The sequence below is a fragment of the Pelmatolapia mariae genome, linkage group LG3_W (genome assembly GCF_036321145.2).
Source record: "Pelmatolapia mariae isolate MD_Pm_ZW linkage group LG3_W, Pm_UMD_F_2, whole genome shotgun sequence".
Taxonomy (NCBI): domain Eukaryota; kingdom Metazoa; phylum Chordata; class Actinopteri; order Cichliformes; family Cichlidae; genus Pelmatolapia; species Pelmatolapia mariae.
In genome coordinates, this window is record NC_086229.1 from 89,952,720 (window position 1) to 89,971,776 (window position 19,057).

A 19,057-nucleotide genomic window follows, 5' to 3' on the forward strand; every position below is an offset into this window, starting at 1 on the left:
ATCCCTCCCGTGTAATACAAGAATTCTCAGACTGAGTGAGTAAACAGTAAAAGATTGCTCCGAGGAAGCTAAAGTGGCACAATACATTCTGAACAAAGGTGCCAGAACTGTTACATTTTGTTTTCACCGTTAAAATATTTCCTCAAATTGCAGGAAATAGAATGTTGAACATCTGCTCTTGTCCACTTGGTCTGATTATAATATTCAGAATGTACCAGCTCACCTCTTTGCAACACAGTTTTCACTCGTTCCATCTTGTGGTTGGCCAGGGCTCCAGAGATGACCTAATATCCACAGACATGAGGAGGATCAGCACAGCGATCGAGAAAGAGCATGGTGAGTAGAGAACAATAGAAACCGTACGGTACATATGGCGTCTTCCTGTTTACATGTTATTCATTGTGATACAAACATATGGCTTCAACACCCACTGATCCATTAGCAGCACTCTGTCTGAAAGCAGCAGCTGTTGGCCAGACACGACTGTGCTTGACCGCAGACATCAAACTTCTTAGCCAATCCTACAACATTTCTAGTATTTTATTCACTACCAAGATGATGTTGAAATCAGATGAGTAAGATCCGTATCAAATAGAAGTGGGAAAAATCCTCGAAAACCCGGTGAACGTGGGTGTTTTAGTGAGTTATAGCAGCTGCTCATTAGGTCAAATACATGTTGACCTGAGAAGATTGGGAGGCTAAGACTGTTTTTATTCTTCGAGACTAAAAGGGTTAAATGTTTAAAACAGGGACCACGTGGTCTTGCATTTCAGTAGCATAAACAGGCCAAAAGGGGAAGATTGAAAATAAACAAATATGAAAATCAAAGCAGCAGAAGCAACAATGTAATCATCTGTAGTCTCAAGTAGAAAGCCTTTATTTATTCCAGAAAAGGAGTTCATTAGCTTCTTATTCCCTGGTGACACAACAAGGGTTGTGTTCTCAGACATCACGGTACTAGACTACTGCGTACAGTGATGTTCACAGGCTCAATAGAATGAGTAATGGTGTGTTGTTCCTATAGCATATTAGCCCAAACATTTCCTGAGAGTCCTGACGTAAGAATGGTTTCATACGTTTTTATTTAGAATTATGAATTTGTTTAATTTTATTGGAAAATATAAAGAATTTTTCACTAGGAGCTACTGTTAGGAAGCTTTGTGAATACAAGACATGGAGTGTAGCAAAATCTGCAATCTTTAGACATTTATAAGTATGTGTTGGTTAATTCAATTCCGTTCATATTGAAATTAAAGAGCGCTAAATCACAACAACTGTAGTGTCAAGGTGCTTTAAATTGTACAAAGAAAACCCCAACAAACCTATTTTGGTTGCAGGTCAGCCAACTCAGAATGGCCACGTTGTGAGGAGGGAAGACTCCAGAGGCTCTCTGTTTATGGACCCAGGAACACCAGACAGCATTGAGGTGAGGTAACATTTCATTTTAGCCCAACAGATTAAACAGATTTAGGGCAGATTGTCAGTCAGTTCATTTTTAGATAAATAAACTTTATGGTTTCTCTAAGTTCCAGAAAACCGACAAGCTGGACACTGGTTTGTTTTTCTTTGGTTTATCCCTTACCTGGAATGTCATTCAGAAATGTCAGTTATGCTGAACGTCAAGACAAGTCAGACAATGTCTGATTATCACGGTTTTGCGTTGCAGCCCTGAACGTTTTTTATATCCACTTTTAAATACTTCTAAGAATGCAGTCTGACCCCTTTGGAGTCACCTCACGGAAGCACTTCTGAAGCACTGTGCGGAAAAACCTAAACGTACTGTATGCAAAGCAGCCTGAAACATGTGATATGCAAATTTCAGTTTAAATGTTTTGTTCACTGGAAGGTTTGTTGTCACTTCCCAAATCAGCAAAATCGAATTAGTTCTGAAGTGCTCAAACTTTTGCGCTGCTTTGTTCCACTTTAACATTTTACTCACCGGACGTGGGCTTCGTGTAGGCCACGTACACACACTGCCTCGGCGTTACATCTGAAGCCTTCGCGGCTCACTTTCTGGCAATGATGTTAAAAAGCAGCTGCATGTTACTTTTGGACAATGGCGGTGTCTTCTCAGCAGGAAACCTCTGTGAACTCAGAGCCAACATAAACTCTTCTCCTGCTCTTCAACCATGACTCATTTGGGAAACGTGTGACGTGGCTTGTACTGGAAAACACCACCTTCATGTGAACCAGCGATCATTCATGTTTCGTGATGAGATGCCAGATGAGCAGACGCTCGTGCTTACAATTTAGTGGCAACGTGAGAAAGTGCTAGTCATGTGGATTTGACCTGTAAATGACAATTAGATGAAACCCCTGATGGATTGAAGAAAAACACATAATGAAGTTTAAACAGAAAAAGCACTCTGAAGCTATATCCTCCCCCAAGGCCACTGTTTTTTTTGTCACACCAACTCTGAGTAAAGACAGGTGAAAAATGAATAGGTTCTTCCTTTTCTCAGTCTCCTCATCGCCTCCAGGGCTGATGAAATTCTGCTCAGTGGTTTTTGTGCAATTTTGCTCTAAATTCTGCTTTTTTGCTGGTTTATCTGTAAATCTGTATATTTTTACAGCCACGATTCACTTCATCAGCATAATTCTAAGAATTGTTTCTTGTCACTGCTTTGTGTAATCAAAAGTAATAACATGTTTGTTTTGTGTGTTTGCTGATAAGAGACATTAATATTTAGATTCTGATGACATTGCGAAAGCAACCTCTCACATACTGTTTGTGCTCAGGATTTTTTTGGTAACAAAGGTTTCATCAGTGAGCCTGTCCTCAAGTCTGGGTTTAAATAAATGATTCTCCTTCTGTAAAATACGACCGTTTATATCCTCTGACACTCAAAGATTTTCCTCTAGTGCTGGTCCTAACCAAACAGGAAGTAGGAGTGAAAGCACATAAAACTAGACGGTTAGGACCACAGTGTCCGGGTTCACACACTCTTTAGTTACCCACCCCACAGGATTTATTATATCATATTATATTACAAGTATTATAACAATGTATTGTTTACAAACCAATTATTAACCAGTTAACCAACTGTAAATTATGGGTTTTGATCAAATTTATTTTAACGATTGACGATTCTAATTTTTTTACATTTGGCTTCAGTGTCTGTTTCCCTAAATATCTCTCTCTATATATTCATAAGGCACATTGTCTTAGGTGTTATCAATTCTTTTTTGTGAGTGCTTTAAAATTAGTTAACGAGCGTTTTCTGTGTGTTGTTCCAGCTGCAGAGACGCGCCTCCACCATGAGCAGCAGCACCATGCCTCCTATCGGCAGACTGGGACACTATGAGATCAAAGGCCTACTGTTCTCTTTCCTGCACATCGCCAAGACCTTGTCAGAAGGTCAGTGAGGCTCTTTAGCCACGTTGCACATGCAGATCTTCACTCACTCAGAACGTGACTCGACTACCTGTTCTGCTATTTCTGACAGCGATTGCTCTGGCAGACTAAAATCATGTAACCAAGTGTGTCCACTTTGTCTTTTTGTCCACAGACACTCTGATGGCCTACTGGAACAAAATCAGCCCTCAAGACATCATGAACTTCCTCAGTTTGCTCGAGTGAGTAGCTAATGAAACAACACCCATATGTAAATATTAAACAAAACTATACACGTGTTTTAACTGCTCTATTAGTCTTGTGTCAACATTCTAAGTGGATGCAAAAGGCGCCTCGTGTTTCATGTTTTCTCCGCAGGGTCTGTCTGGCTCAGTTCCGTTACATTGGAAAGAGGAACATCGGCAGGTAAGGTTGGAAAACAAAGCTGCACCTTTGTATTATGTGTCATATTTACCTTATCTGTCAGCGCCTGAAAATTGAAACCCAACTAAATTGAAAATGAGTTTTAAGGAAGCAAGGTGCCAGGTCATGTGGGTATGTTCCAATGAAATACACCTTTACTCCTCTTTTTTGAAATGTATTAAAATGTTCTGTTTGGTATTAATCAGCTTGTGTCGATCTTTTATTAATTATCAGGTATTAACATATTTGTTATATATCGTAATACATCCAGCTCAGTGAGAGTTACAGGAACAGGGTCTTATGTTATTCCTCCTTCCTTCTTGCTCTTGTTATTATCGATATAGGAGCCAGGAGGCGTGTGTGTCGAAGCTGTTCTCGTCAGGTGGAAAGTCTCAGACAATGCCACCCATGCGCTGCAACCGTGCCAGCCTCATGCAGAGCAAGATACACCAGTTCAACACCATGGAAGCCTCCCTCACCCTCAACATAGGTAAGGCACTCCCACTAGTTCACATGCAAAACGTCAGGTTGCAAAACACTTCACATCTAAGTTTCCTAGAAATTTACAGGAATTGAAGTCCTAATGGAACTGTCAATTCTGCCAGCACCGCACGAATCGTCAAGAAATCATGTGGGTAAAGTGATATAGAGATCAGCTTTAGATTACATTTGTGTACTCTGAAGGAGTTCTCAAAGCTTTAGCGACTGAGTCCAGCCGAGGGAGTCTGCATACAGTTGAGGTTTGCACAGGAATATTTCATGTGAAAGAAAATAATTCCACAACTAGTGATTTGTTTGTTAAAGATTAGGCTTGCAGAAAGATTCACAGCAGCACAGGAGAATCTGGAGAGAGGCGGTTACATTCCTAATGTGACACGCCTAGTCTGTAGTGACAGTCCTTATTATCACTGGAAAATGTCAGCTTGGAGCCTGTTCACCTTTTCTGTTGAAATGAAAGTGTTTCTTTTGAAAGTGGTTATTTTAAGAAATGTATGAATGTGAAATGATTAGTTTTGTTATTGTTTTATTTGGTATTATTTGAGTACACAAAAATCTTGAAGTAGTAGAATCAGATGCAAGCAACTGGAGCTACAATAGAGCGTGCACACTAACACTCCCATCACATCATAAACCAAGTGCACGTTCCAATTCTGACATTAAAAAGATAAAAATTGTTCTGTCTCAACCTCTGTCATGTGAGTGCTGCTGCATCACTGCCTGTTGCTTCAGTCCTTCCACCACACCAGCTCCACGTGTAGGTTCTGGCAGGATGTTTGCTGGTCACGCTCCAGTTTGTGTGTCATATTTGCTGGTGTAATGAGTAGTTGAAAAAGTGTGTTAACGTTCAGCTCTTCTCTGTGCATGTGGACGAGGAAAAAGAAAACTTCTTAGTACGACAATAATTTCCCTGTAATCAAAAGGAATTTCACTGTATTTTATTTACAAGGTAATTAAGATTTTCCTGCAAATACTTAATACTACCAGTCAGGTTTTTACTGGAAACAAATAGTTAAACTCCAAATTTTAGTAAATTTTAATAGTCTGTAAGTAATACTTCTTTATTATTTGGTAATTTGTGGAAAAAACAACAGCATTTTCCATCTTACCCTGTAAGTACACTGTGCTTTTTGGGGTGCAGGCTGTATTATGAAGGGGTTATTGTATAAGGTCACATAGGCCTGCAAATTTTGATCGTTTCTTGTAAATTGGTAAAGAAGAACAGTCCTTATCACATTTATATTGGTAAAATAAAAGGACAGTTGAATGATAAATAATAAATGCTCATCAGCATAATAATAAATATTAAATAAAGCTGTAAAAAGGCAACATTACGATTTATGATTATTTACATTTTTCTGCAAAATTAGCATGAAATTGTACACTACTTAAAATTACTTACAGTATAGTCATTTCTTTGTTTCCTGTAAAAACCTGACTTGTTAGTGTCTCTACCTTTAGGTATTTATAGGTAAATGTATTTACATTGTAATTTAAATAACATTGGTTGAAATGACATTTGATTACAGGGGAATTACGCTGTTAGTCGCCGACCATATTATAAAGTGCTACTTAAAGAACTATTAGAAACTATCAGTTCTGTTGCAGAGCAGCAGTTTCTCAACTGTGTGACCACTGATTTCACAAGTGCTAAAGTGTGAAAATTACCAAAGAAAATTGTATCTGTGAATCATCAGAAGAAGGTCTTTTTAGAACATGAATGCACGTCTGCGCTCTTGATGTTTAGATGGCTTTTGATGCATTAAGCGAGGACATTGCCACGGGAGTTATTAATGCAAAGTTGATCTCCCAAAGCTACACTTACACCCCATTGAGATGTTGTGATAGTCAAACACAGATGTTAGCTGTATAATCACCTGCTGTAATACGTAGCTCAAGTACGTATTACAGCAGGTGATACGTACTTGAGCTACATTATACCTATAACTTCTGTTCCCTGAAGGAGAGGGACGAGGTACAACACATAAGTGTGGGATATCATGCCCTCGCATGTGCTAGCCTTTAGGGAACAGAAGTTATAGATATAACTGTTCGTTCCATTTCAGTCCATTCACTCGGTACTACACTTAAGTATGCGAAATAAATACAAGCCCCACAGAGCAGCCTCAAAACTGGGTTCAGGGCACCAGCACCTCATTGTACAGTAGACCCAGCAAAAAGGACAGTATGAGCCACTGAAGGGGCTGTAACGTCCAAACGGTAAAACCATGCAAATATCACAGGTGGGGTACCTGTAGGTGATATTTGTGCTGCAGCTAGTTGGGCTCTTAGTTTAAAAAGAGCCCATGAGGTTGCCATTCCCCTGGTGGAGTGAGCTCTCACCCCCTGGGACAAAGTTAGACCCTTAGCGCTGTATGCCAGTGAGATGGCTTCTATAATCCAGTGGGACAGCCTCTGTTTAGACAGAGCTACCTCTGGCTGAATTAGTGAAGCAGACAAACACCTGGTCACATAAACGCACTCAATGTAGGTACACACTGGACAAAGACAATGCTTCCTCCTCTGTTCCTCAGGTGTAAAAGGAGGGAAACAAAGTTCAGCAACTCAAACTCCACTGAGCTATAAGATGCAGGAATGACCTTAGGAAAATTTGCAGCATTCGGACACAATACGACCTTGTGGCCATCAGGAGAGAACTGTGTGCAGGAGGGATACACAGACAGAGTATGAAGTTCACCCACTCGCTTTGCCGAAGCCAAAGTCTTATATCAGAGAAATTTCATATTGGCCTCAAATGGCTTCAAGCACCAAAGACAAGTCCCACGCAGGGACACGGGTCTCAGCCGGTGAACCCCTTTCAGAAAACATATGGCATGGGGATGTGCACCTGGTGTCACCCCGTCAAAGCCAGCGCCGGAGCTCGTAACAAAATGCACAGGGCTGCATCAACGCTCTCGTAGCGTGGACAGTCCCCAGGCAGGCAGGGCAGGCATGGTGCTGGTCGCTGTCGTGCAAAGAGAAACCACACCCTTGAGGACAGGTGCGAACAGAAGATTTCTGCTTCGCTCGCTTCGGTTTGGAGTCCATTCTAAAACGCAAAGCAAAACGCTGCACAGGAAAACTGGAAGTTAGCGCTCTGTGGGCAGTCTACGCACCAACTGCGTGGTGGAGGCTAACACCAACAGCAGTTAATCTTAGTTCAAGTTGGCAGACAATAGAGCTAACTAGCAGCAGCTAGCTAGACCAACTCAGCAGAGGTGTTCTCAGCGAGATGAAGAGCGTAAGAACTGAGGGATGACAGGGGGTATATGCGCAGGAGGGGCTGTGCGTATGTCGTCACAGATCATCCGCCTTAAAGGCGTGAATAAAGGTTTCTTCAGCCAGGAAATGCAAGGGCGTGATATCCCATACTTATGTGTTGTACCGAGTGAATCAACTGAAAGGAAACAGTTCATCATGGTTTTGAAATGCCGCTCCTCCAAGACAGAGCTAGCCAACTGACTCTCAGGCTATGCTTTCTAAACAGACATTATCTTGAGCCACTGACCGCAGTATGTCGAGCTCTAAGGCCTCTCTGGTCTTCACGTAATGGATTTGCAGCCATGCTAGATTAATGCAACAGTGTGTAGAATCACCACAGAAAACGTTGTTGCAGAAAATAAATGGGCGCGTTCACCCGCATACACACAGGGATTTGCTTTGCTGCATCATAATCTTAAACATAAACAAATGCTATGACAAAGCCCTGCTTGTGAACTTAGCATTAAAATCCTCTATAAAAAAATTCTCTGTGGCTTTAATGCAGTGTTTGCTGTTTAGGGATTCTCAAAAGGTTTACATGTAATAACCTGTGTATAAAATGATTGTACATGTACCCTATAGACTGATGTGTCACATGTGTTTTCCTTGTTATTTTGCACTTTACCGAGAAACAAGTTGTTCTTATCTCTGGCTGTATGCTAATAATGAAAAACGTGATTTGAGCTGGATGTTATGTTCTTTAATAACATTTGGTACCTACTAGGAGTATCTTAAACAAGATGTAATTACATGTTGATTTGTGCAATTAAATCAGTCAATGAAGCATTTGCCTAATGAGCTGTATGTAAATTACATTTCAAAGCAAGCAGGAAATCAGCAAACACAACAATACTTAAGAATAACTTTGCAGTCATCAGTATTTTCTGGATAAAAGGGTTAGAATTAGAATTTGTTCTACACCGCAATGTGACCCATTAGCATGCACAGCACCTCAGGATTTCTTTATGTCTCCGTGTGTGTTTCTGTGTTTCAGGGGCAGGGCCGTCGGAAGCAGAAATCCACCATCAGGCTCTGCTAGAAGGCAACATCTCCACCGAGGTCTGCCTCAGCGTCCTGGACATCCTGAGTCTGTTCACTCAGTGTTTCAAGGTAAGCACTGCACACACAGTCAAACCACACAGATGGTAGATAAGCTTTTAAAATGATTCAAACGTCACTGAGTCCTTAAACAAGTGATGTGAAATTTTGAGTCAGCCTCCGTGATGTTTAAGAGGTTTTCAGCTCTTAATAACACTCTGCATAAGCTCAATGCTACCAATAATTCCTGAAATCTCAATATGTATGCTCATCTTTTCTTTACATATTTCTGCAAGTCACCCGAGTAAGTGAAGTGCTGAGTCTGATGTTGTCTAAATGAACGATTCAAAAAATAAATAAATTTTTAAACAGTTTTCTGTTATCTTTGTTTAACCTTTCGTGGCTCTGTCTGCTCCACTCTGTGTGTAGTAGAGGGACACACACACTTTTGCCTTTTATGTCTTAGTGAGGACATCTAATTGACATAATGCTTTCCTTAGCTGCTTACCCTAACCATCAAAAATGAATGCCTAACCCCTAGCATAAATCGAATCATAACCGAACAGTAACCACATTTTGAGCCTCAAAAATGCGTTCAAACTTGTGGGGCCTGGAATTTGGGCCCATTTTTTGTTGTTGTATTTATGAGAGGCTATTCAAGCATTTAAAGCCCCTTCGAGTTTAACCATCACTCCTGAGTGCCAAGCTAAACCCAAGTTCTAGTCTTGACCTGATGCTTCACAGTGGATGGATGCCTTTACTGGATTTGTGAAGCTAATTTTTTCATCCTTCATGCAGGTTCATATCATTCTGGGAGAGTTTCATTCTCCTTTTTATCGGCTCTGCCTGTGTTTGACTTCACAGCTTCCTCAACTGCTCGGTGTTGTTTAATGCAGCTTACCTAAAGAAAAAAACAAACCCAAAAACCAGACTTGGTCCTTTTGCTTATTATCCTTAAGTGGAGATATGCTTTCGAGACAGTTCTGGACCCCAGGCAGCCTACTGAACATCTGGGGTTGTTCTCAAGTAGTCCTTTGGGGAGGATGGAGTGAAGTTGGACATATTTAGACGTCATTCTTTTTATTTGTTTTCTTGGGTTTCCAATGGCAGCTGTTGTCTGGCTGGGTTTTTCTCAAGAAAGTTGCAACCGACAACCTACGCAATTCGCATTGCCACATATAGAAGCTTTAATTGAGTGTATCCTCATACTCTAGCTGTGTTCTTTTCAAAACAGTAACTTTATCAATGGCTTCATCTGATGCGAGCGTGAGTACTGATACTGACACTGGATCCCAAATTGTAGGGTCCTGAAATTGATGGGACACAGTAAAAATCAGCCGCTGCCATCAGTCGTTGTCATCTCGTTTGCTTTTAGTCGATGAGAACAGAATGAGATGCGCCTAAAATGTCCTTATGTAAGCAGACAGCATCGTTCAGCTCATAAGCTGGCTCACACACCAACATTAATGTAAGAAATTGATGAATATAGTTTGCACTAATATTTTGTGCATGTATGAAGGTTTTGGTAAAGCGCTAGTGTATTTATTCTTGTGTGTGTGATTCAGAACCAGCTGCTGGACAGCGACGGTCACAACGCGCTGATGAAGAAGGTGTTTGACGTCTACCTGACTTTCCTCAAAGTCGGCCAGTCAGAAGCTGCCCTCAGACATGTGTTCGCCGCTCTGCGTGCTTTCATTAACAAGGTATGTGTTCACATTGTACGAAGTGTTGCTGCAGTAGTAAAATCAGTATGACTCAGATGATGCCTGGAGCAGGTAAACATGCTGTGTTTTTGATGACCAGAGCTGATATACATTTTTGTTTTTGTTTTTGCCACTGCCTAAAAAAAACTTTCCACTGTGAACAATGAGATGAGTGAGATGTCTGCTTCCAGCCTTCACAGAGCCGTTCTCTCTCATTCCATCTAATAGCTAAAAAAACCCCCTATAGGTCACACTGCTCCAATAAAGTAATCTGGCTATTCCTTGTTTCTTGTGTTTTCTGCCTCGTTCCCAGCCACCGGCTAGAAAAATGCTCTGAAATGTATCTAACTGAGTATTTCTCACTGTTATATTGCATAGAAATGAGCTTCAGCACAACTCAGTCAAAAGCTGCTGAGGTAATAAAGGTAGGTCCCAAGGGAGAGAACCGCCCTCTTCTAGAGTTATCATATCGGCAGTGTCAGTATCGTGTGGGTTAATTAAGTGATGAATCAGAGAACAGCAGCGGTGAAGGCTTTGTTCTGGCCTGCTTCCTCCTGTTACAGTACAAGCATGAAAGGTTAGCATCTGCAAATAGTAAATATCCGAACATGAACACTTTAAACACTCGTGCTTGGATCAGGAGAATAGTTGTCTGCAAATTGATTACAGTGTGCACAGGTTCATTAAAATGTCAAACAATACGGTTTGTGAGATTCTAAAACCAATAAATTGCTCTCTGATTTCTTTGTAGTCCAGGTTTCCTGTGTCAACAGATTTTGCGCACAAACTGTTAAAGGCACGCGAGTGGGCCACAGTGCAGACGTTGTCCTTCATTAACACAAATGGTGGAGTGTGTGAATGTGTGGCTGAAAGTAGTCCCCAAAAAATAGTCTTTGCAATTTGTACTTTAATCTATCCTGTCTTTATTTCTACAAAGTGGTCTGTTTACACTAGTTTGTTTTGCAGATATTTAGTGTTTACACAGAATAAAAGTAGTAAAAACCATCACTAGGTGTTTAAATGCTACTATAGACTTTTACTAAAGTTAATTTAGTAACTGAGCAGTGCTGATACAGTTATTTTTGCAGCCAGACTTATTAGGTTGTGTTTGGTAGCGTGTGTTTCATTCTGTCTGCAAACACTCAAAAAGCTTAATTTAGCTGAATTCAAATAAAACTTTATAGTATAGGAGTGTGGAGCGAAGTCAGCTTAACAAGCCTTTAAAAGGTCTTCAAGGTCAAAAATTGTGTCAACATATGGAAAGTATTTTGTAAACATTTAAAGTATCACATTACATTTGATGGCTGGCCTGTTCTTTCAAGGTCAACAGTTTGAAGTGAAGGTCACAGTGATAATAATGCTATATAGAGTTATGTAAAACTGATTCTTTCTGCTGTTTACTGTTTAAAAAGAACAAAGAAAACAAAATGAATATGGACAAAATCCAATACTATTCCCTTAAACGTCCACACAGCCAAGGGATCCAGCTCTCTTGGCAGAGATTTGAGTGCTTGTAGTTCTGTGTTTAATTTAACAACACAAAAAACAAAAGCTAGTCTTTATTTGCGTTTGCTTTGGCGGTCGTCATTCATTTATTTTAAATGCTGGATGAAGATGTTATCACTATGAACGATGACCCCCAAAGCTGTGAGCCCCTTCATTTCTGTTATAACAATAACTTACTTGCTTAACTGATGTGAACTTAACATAGATTGCAAGAGGCAAATATGCAAACATGGTTTTCACATAGGCAGAGCGGTGTCTCTGGGTTTTAGCCGCAGTTTTGTGTGGCTACAAATCCACCACACAGACAAGCTGAGAACAGTCTGTTTGTCTGTTCTCAGCAGTCGACACACAGTTGCGTGTTTTTCTTCTTTCTTCTTTCAGTATTGGAATCTTTTACACTCCAAACGGAAATATCTTTACAAACGCACACTCAGTGATCTTTTGCTTTCTTCTGCACATCATGTTTATATATGTTGGAGTAGTTTGTAATAATGGAGCCTTCTCTGGCTCAATCCTGTGCTCCAACTGAGCGGTCAGATTCATCCAGGTATCGCACACATTTATCCACGCACAACACCTTCTAACAGAAGAGCTCGTCCTCGTATCAGAAACATATTGATTCTCCTTCAGCTGGCTTTCTTTGATCGGTTTCCATGTGAAACACATGCGTAAAACTTGTGCCGACTGTTATTTTAATCAGCGGATTAGTCGCACTCTCATCCGGTCTGCTTGTTTTTGATCTACTCATTTATGCTGCGTTTGGTAGAAATTAGGCCTTTGTTAGCAGACAAGCAATAACTTTCCACTTCCAGAAGTGGATTTTTGCTGTTGTGAGTATTGTGACTGCCCGAAAACTGGAGAACTGGCTAATGATAAAAAGGTGATATGGGCAGAGAGGCCATTAAGAGCAGAATTCTTTTGCAGTAAATAAAAAAATGCAGATGAACAGTTCAGATTTCCCCCTCATTAGTTAGTGACAGAATATCAGTTTTTGTGTCATTTTATTATTTATTTCGTCACAGGTTTATATTTATAGCTGCACTAGATTAAAACTCTTACTGGCAATCATTAATCCTGGCAGCAGCATGCCGTGTTTTCCTGTTAACAGCCAAACCTTTGCTGTTCTTGGCCACACAAACACTGGTAACAACATAGCGCATCGAGACTAATTCAAGTCTAAACACGACTCATGACTTAGCTGGTACACAAGACTTATGAGGCTTTGTGCCAGGCATTGCAGGAGTGTCCTTTAGTTTATCTTATTATGAAATTCTGAATTATGAAATTTAATAATTACACAAACAACTACAGTGTATCAGCAAAACATTTAAATGACTTAAAACAGTTCAATTTATATCGGGAGGAGGACCCAGGACACGCTGGAGAGATTATATCGCTCGGCTGGCCTGGGAACGCCTTGGTATTCCCTCGGACAAGGTGGAGGAGGTGACTGGCTAGATGGACAGTTCAGTTTATATGTACTAGTTTAAACTAATCAGGGCCATTGCTTGTATTTACAATGTGAAAGAAGAACTAAAATGTTAACGGTTAACGGTCCGTTTTTTGTTACTTCCTGACAATAAAATCACCAAAAAACCCCAAGCAAAACTTTGCAATAACCTCGTAACACCAAGTGTATCATATTTGATACATAGGTTGATGATGCAGATGTTTTCTAGACCTTTGATTTCCCCCCAAAACCTGAATAAATTTGACGTTTTACGATGTTTTTTTTGATACTTTCTCTTTATTGATTTTCATCTTATTTTACATACAGAACTAAAGAGGGCAAGGGAAACCAACACATTCACATATGTTCACATAGTCCAAAATACACATCGCCTCGTCTTACTTTCATACATTACATATTACACAGGTGCATGTTCCATTCAAACAAATTTGCAGCTGTCCCTCTGCATCACAGAGGTATCAGATTCTAGTCTCTTGACGTATAACGATCCCACCTTTCCCAAAGTCTCTCTCCTTTCTCCTTCTGCAGCCGCAGTGAGAAGGTAATCAGTTCCATATGATGAATTGTGTTAATAATGTCTATGACCAGCTTCCGTGTAGGGGGGCTTGTCTGTAACCAACATTTAGTAATTGCCTTTTTGCATGCAACCATAATTATTTTCAGTAAGTATGAGTCTCTTTTATTTATATCCTCAGGGATATTCCCAAGGTACATGGTACTAAAGGAGAAGTCCAGTGTTACTTCCAGCACATCCAACACCAATTGTTTAATTTCCTCCCAAAAGGTCTTCAGTTTAGGGCATGACCAGAAGACATGAAAGCAACCTGCAGCGGCCTCCCCGCACTCCCTCCAGCATGAGGTGCCTGAACCACTTATTTTGGATTTCTGCTTTGGTGTGATGAAGAATCTAATTAAATTCTTCCATCCAAAATCTCGCCATGTTAAAGAATTTGTGGTAGATAACACATTCTTCCACATCTGCGACCAATCTTCCTCTGAGATAATTATACCTGCTTCTTTTTCCCATCGATGACTGACATATCTTGTTGAGGTCTTTTTCATAGCTATAAAACTTCTATACACTTTGCCTATAGTGCCTCTTATAATGTTCTCACCATAAGCATCCATAAATATTTGGATCACCCCACTAACAACTGCGTCAGGCGTTCTAACTTCCTTCCGGAAGTAGCTCCGAACCTGTAGGTAACGATAAAAATCTTCCCTGCTGATCCCGTAAATCTGACCCATGTCCTCAAAAGTGATCATCTCCCCATGCTTAACTATCCTACAGATTGCAGTGATTCCATGCCTGGACCACTCTCTAAACTTATGGTCTAACAATGCTGGAGGGAAGCGTGGGAGATACGCCGGCCATCCCAGCAACCCTATTTCCCTATTAAGACCAAAATTTTTAATCACATCTGCCCATTTTTTCAGGGAAAAACTTACACAGAAATTTTGCATCTGATACACCTGTGGCAATCTCTCAAGAGACCCCAGAACAGACTGTATTGGGAAATCCATCAAGGAAAGCTCAATGTCCTTCCATTTTGCCTCATACTTAGAGTTACACCAGCACACTAGAGGTCTGATCTGGGCTGCCAGATAGTAATCCTCAAAGCACGGTAGGGCCATGCCCCCCCTCTCACCAGGCAGCTGCAATGTTGCATATCTCACTCTCGGCCTTTTATTTCCCCATATGAATCTTGAGCAATGCATATCCCACTCCCTAAATTGTTTTGCTGGAACCTCCACTGGAAGTGCTTCAAACAAATATAGCAGCTTTGGGAGGATATTTATCTTTATCGCTCTAACTCTGCTGCCCAGATCGAGGTGGAGCAGACCCCACCTCTCCAGATCTTCATATATCTTCTTGTTCACCCGATTATAATTAACTTCATATAACAATGCAAGGTCTTTTGTCAGCAGGATCCCCAAGTACTCCATTTGAGGTTGATGCCATCCGAATCTATATTTAGCTACCAATTGTCTTGAGGGGTTAAAAAAGAATGTCAAGATTTGAGTTTTTTGAATGTTTAGTCTATAACCAGACAGTCTGCCATATTCTTCCAGCATTTCCATAAGCAGCGGGATTCCCTCTTCCGGGTTTCCTAGCGCTACCAGCACGTCGTCTGCATACAAGCAAATTTTATTCTCCACGTTCCCCGTTGTAACCCCCTCCAATCGAGTCTCTTCCCTGATGCACTGAGCCAACGGTTCAATGAAAAGGTTAAAGAGCAGCGGGCTCAACGGACAGCCCTGCCTACAGCCACGTTGTAATATTATCCGATTTGAGAGGCTGCCGTTAACTTTGATCCTCGCTGTTGGAGACATATAAATCATTCTTATACATTGAATAAACCTGTCACATAGCCCAAATCTCTTCAACACATGAAACAGAAATTCCCACCCGACCGTATCGTATGCCTTTTCTGCATCAAGCCCAAGGAGAACTGCTCCAGTTTCCCCTTTAAGTATCTGGTCAATAATATGAATGGCCCTTCTGATATTATCGTGTGTTTGTCTGTTACCAATGAAGCCTGTTTGATCCTCCTCAATCAGCGTGGGCATCAATGTACTTAACCTCTTAGCCAAAATCGCGGCAAATAGTTTATAGTCTATATTTAACACGCTAATAGGTCTATAACCTCTGGGGTCAGTTTTATCCTTCCCTGCTTTTGGTATGACAGAGATATACGCCTCCCGCCACGATGGTGGGAGCGCCCCCCCACTCAGTGTGTAATTGAAAGAGGCCTTTAATAGTGGGATTAAGGGTTCCCTCATCTGCCTATACCACTCTGGTGGGAATCCATCACATCCTGGAGCTTTGAAAGTCTTGAGCTTTGAGATCCCAATGTTGATTTCTTCTGCTGATATTTCTCTGACGAGTTTTTCATTCTGCTGCTTACCTATAAATGGTAGATCTAAGCTGGATAAGAAATTCTGAATCTTATGCTCATCAGCTTTATCCGGTTGTGTGTATAGCTCAGTGTAATATTCTTCAAATGCTCTCTGAATTTCTTCGAGTTTATTAGTTATCTTATTAGTTTTTAAATTTCGAACTTTATGAATAGTGTTCTCCTGTTGTTGCCTCCTGAGTCTCCATGATAATAGCCTAGCAGCTTTGGGTCCTGCCTCATAACACCGTTGTCTATTATATTTTAATTTTTTTCAATTTCCTCACTTAAAATTTGGTGGATCTCCTGTTTAACCGGCCTCATCTGCTCCAATACCTGGGGGCACCTTGTAACGGCATGCAGTTGTTCCAATTTTCCCAGATTTTCATGCAAATCTGACAGCTTTTTTGCTCTCACCTTCTTTAGGACTGCACATTTTGCAATAATTTTACCCCTAAGGTATGCCTTAGCCGCATCCCATAAAATTGTAGGATTAACTGTTCCATTGTCATTGAGTTCTAAATATGTTTTTAACTCCTGTCCCATTTCTCTTTTAAACGAGTCATTATTTAACAGACCTGTGTTAAGCCTCCATAAGGTGTTTTTGGGGCTAGCTTTAAACCCAATCTTCATAGTTAATCCTGAATGATCAGACAAATCTCTCTGTCCTATTATACAATCCTTCACTCTGTGGAGATCTTTACTAAAAGTAAAAAAATAATCAATCCTCGAGTGCATATTGTGTCTCGCTGAATAAAATGTAAATTTGCGTTCATTTTTGTGTAAATATCTCCATATATCTATAAGCCCCAACTCAGATAACATTGTTTTTACTTGTTTCTCTAATTTAGTTCCCCTCCGGTCTCGGTTAGTTGTATCCCATTTTGGATGGAGAAGTAAGTTGAAATCTCCCGCACATATACATGTTCCAACACTTTCCGTGGCAATAAGACTGAATATCTCCTTAAAGAACCCTGTACTACTACCAGGGGGTGCATATATATTACACAGCGTGACATTTTCCTGTTCCATTTTCCCTTTCACCAACACAAATCTTCCCTCTTTATCTTTATGTTCTCCCGTAAACTCAAAACCAACCTTGTTCGGTATCAGAATGGCCACTCCTCTTTTTTTCCCAGATCTATGTGAGGCATAATAAATATTTTTGAATCCCATTCTCTTCCACTTCTCGTGTTCCTCCTTTGATAGATGCGTTTCTTGCAGAAATGCAATATCAATTTGTTCCCTTTTTAGCTTTGAAACTATCTTACTCCTCTTAATGGGATTCTTTATACCATTTACATTCAAAGACAGTACCTTATAATACCGCATACATTCTATATATTTCCAACTTATTTTCCTGCACCAACATAACAATACTCCCAGCCCTCAGAACACATAATAACCACACATGAACAAAGACAGAACTTGTCTTAACCAAACAAACCAGGTCTTCCATGAGAGAGGTTTTTTTTCTCCTCTCAGTCTGGGGGGAAAAGCCACAGTGTGGGGCCCCTCTCGTTTCCTATTTTAAAAGAAAAAGGGAAACTAAAAAACAAAAACAAAAAACATGTGAGTCACCTGCATCGGACCCTCACCACTCCATGATCAAAGGGCGATCGACATCCCAAGTTCCATCACGGCCAGGGGAGAAGGCCATCCAATCATATACCCCTATATCAGCAGCCCGGTGCACCTGTTGATCCATGTTCATCTTAACAGCGAAACGGGGTGGGTGGGGCGGCGAGTGTTACTCCTCCATACCGACGTCCTCCGTGCGCTGGAAAACCTTCAGCTTTTCCCGTGCGCTCCCGCGTAGATCAGCTGTATTCCCGGCACGTCGCGGCCCAACCACGCTCGTCGGTAGCATACTGCTGATCATCTCCGCCGTAATGCCTTTGGGCTTTCTTGTGGCCACCGGTCCCACCGTGTATCCGCGTCTTCTTAGATCCGCCGCAGCTTCCTCCGCGCTATTGTACAGGACCATTCCCGAGTCAAAATGAACCCGCATTTTGGCAAGCGGGGTCTGGAACCGGATGGCGTTTTCTTTAAGTACTTTTTTAACAGGGCCATACTCTTTTCTCTTCAGTTGTATGTTTTCGGCATAGTCGTGATCAAAGAAAATCCGCTTCTTCTGTATATATACAGGCTTCTTCCATGCAGCGCGTAGGATTTGTTCTTTAATATTGAACTTTAAGAAGTGCACCACCGTTGATCGGGGGGGTGCCCCCGGAGGCGGCTGCGCTCCCAGCGCCCGGTGAGCTCTCTCTATCCCTAGGTTCTTCTCGCTGCCCAAGTCCACACCGTCCCCCAACTCCGATATCATCATGCTTTCCACATACCTTAGCATGGAGGTGCCTTCTATATTCTCAGGGATGCCATATATCCGTATGTTATTACGGCGTGAGCGCCCCTCCAAATCCGTAACCTTCTCTTGGAGCTGCCTCTGGTTATCCAGCAGCTGGACAATGGCATCCCTCACTCCAATGTCCCATTTCTCCTTCCCTACCATGTTTCTTTCCATTTCTTCCAGACGTTTCCCCACCTCCTCGATCCTGCTTGTGGCGGCGGTAACCTGTTGGTTTATCTCGTGTGTTAACTCGCTCATTTGGGCTTTCATGTCCTCTTTCAAACTTGTTCTCACAAGCGATAGCTCCTTCTTCATCTCTGCCTTAAGGTCTTGCATGCCCTCCGCCACTACTTCACTCACCACCTGTCTGAGGGGGCCTAACGCTGATGTTGAGGCCTCCTCCGCCATCTTCTCACCCTCCTGCTCGGAGCGTGTTTCGTATGTCTTGCTCTCAAGTCGCGTTTCTAAGCTTCGGCCTGGGGTTCGTCCCTTCTTATTTTCATCTCCGCTCATTATTCTTGAGAGGAAAGTCACTTTTAGTGGATTATATTCTTGAATTGCGGATTATTTTAGCTA

At 41.3% G+C, this 19,057-nt stretch overlaps 1 protein-coding gene across 5 annotated transcripts in view; it reads left to right on the forward strand.

The window, feature by feature from the left end:
* The window catches only part of dock11 (dedicator of cytokinesis 11), a 95,446-nt gene that overhangs the window by 43,541 nt on the left and 32,848 nt on the right, over positions 1-19,057 (forward strand). For all 5 annotated transcript variants that reach the window (XM_063470233.1, XM_063470229.1, XM_063470230.1 and 2 more), the window contains 8 exons: positions 270-336; positions 1,338-1,426; positions 3,238-3,358; positions 3,510-3,576; positions 3,713-3,760; positions 4,102-4,247; positions 8,511-8,626; positions 10,120-10,257. In XM_063470233.1, coding sequence (XP_063326303.1) covers positions 270-336; positions 1,338-1,426; positions 3,238-3,358; positions 3,510-3,576; positions 3,713-3,760; positions 4,102-4,247; positions 8,511-8,626; positions 10,120-10,257 — 792 coding nt within the window. The remainder of the gene's footprint in view (positions 1-269; positions 337-1,337; positions 1,427-3,237; positions 3,359-3,509; positions 3,577-3,712; positions 3,761-4,101; positions 4,248-8,510; positions 8,627-10,119; positions 10,258-19,057) is intronic.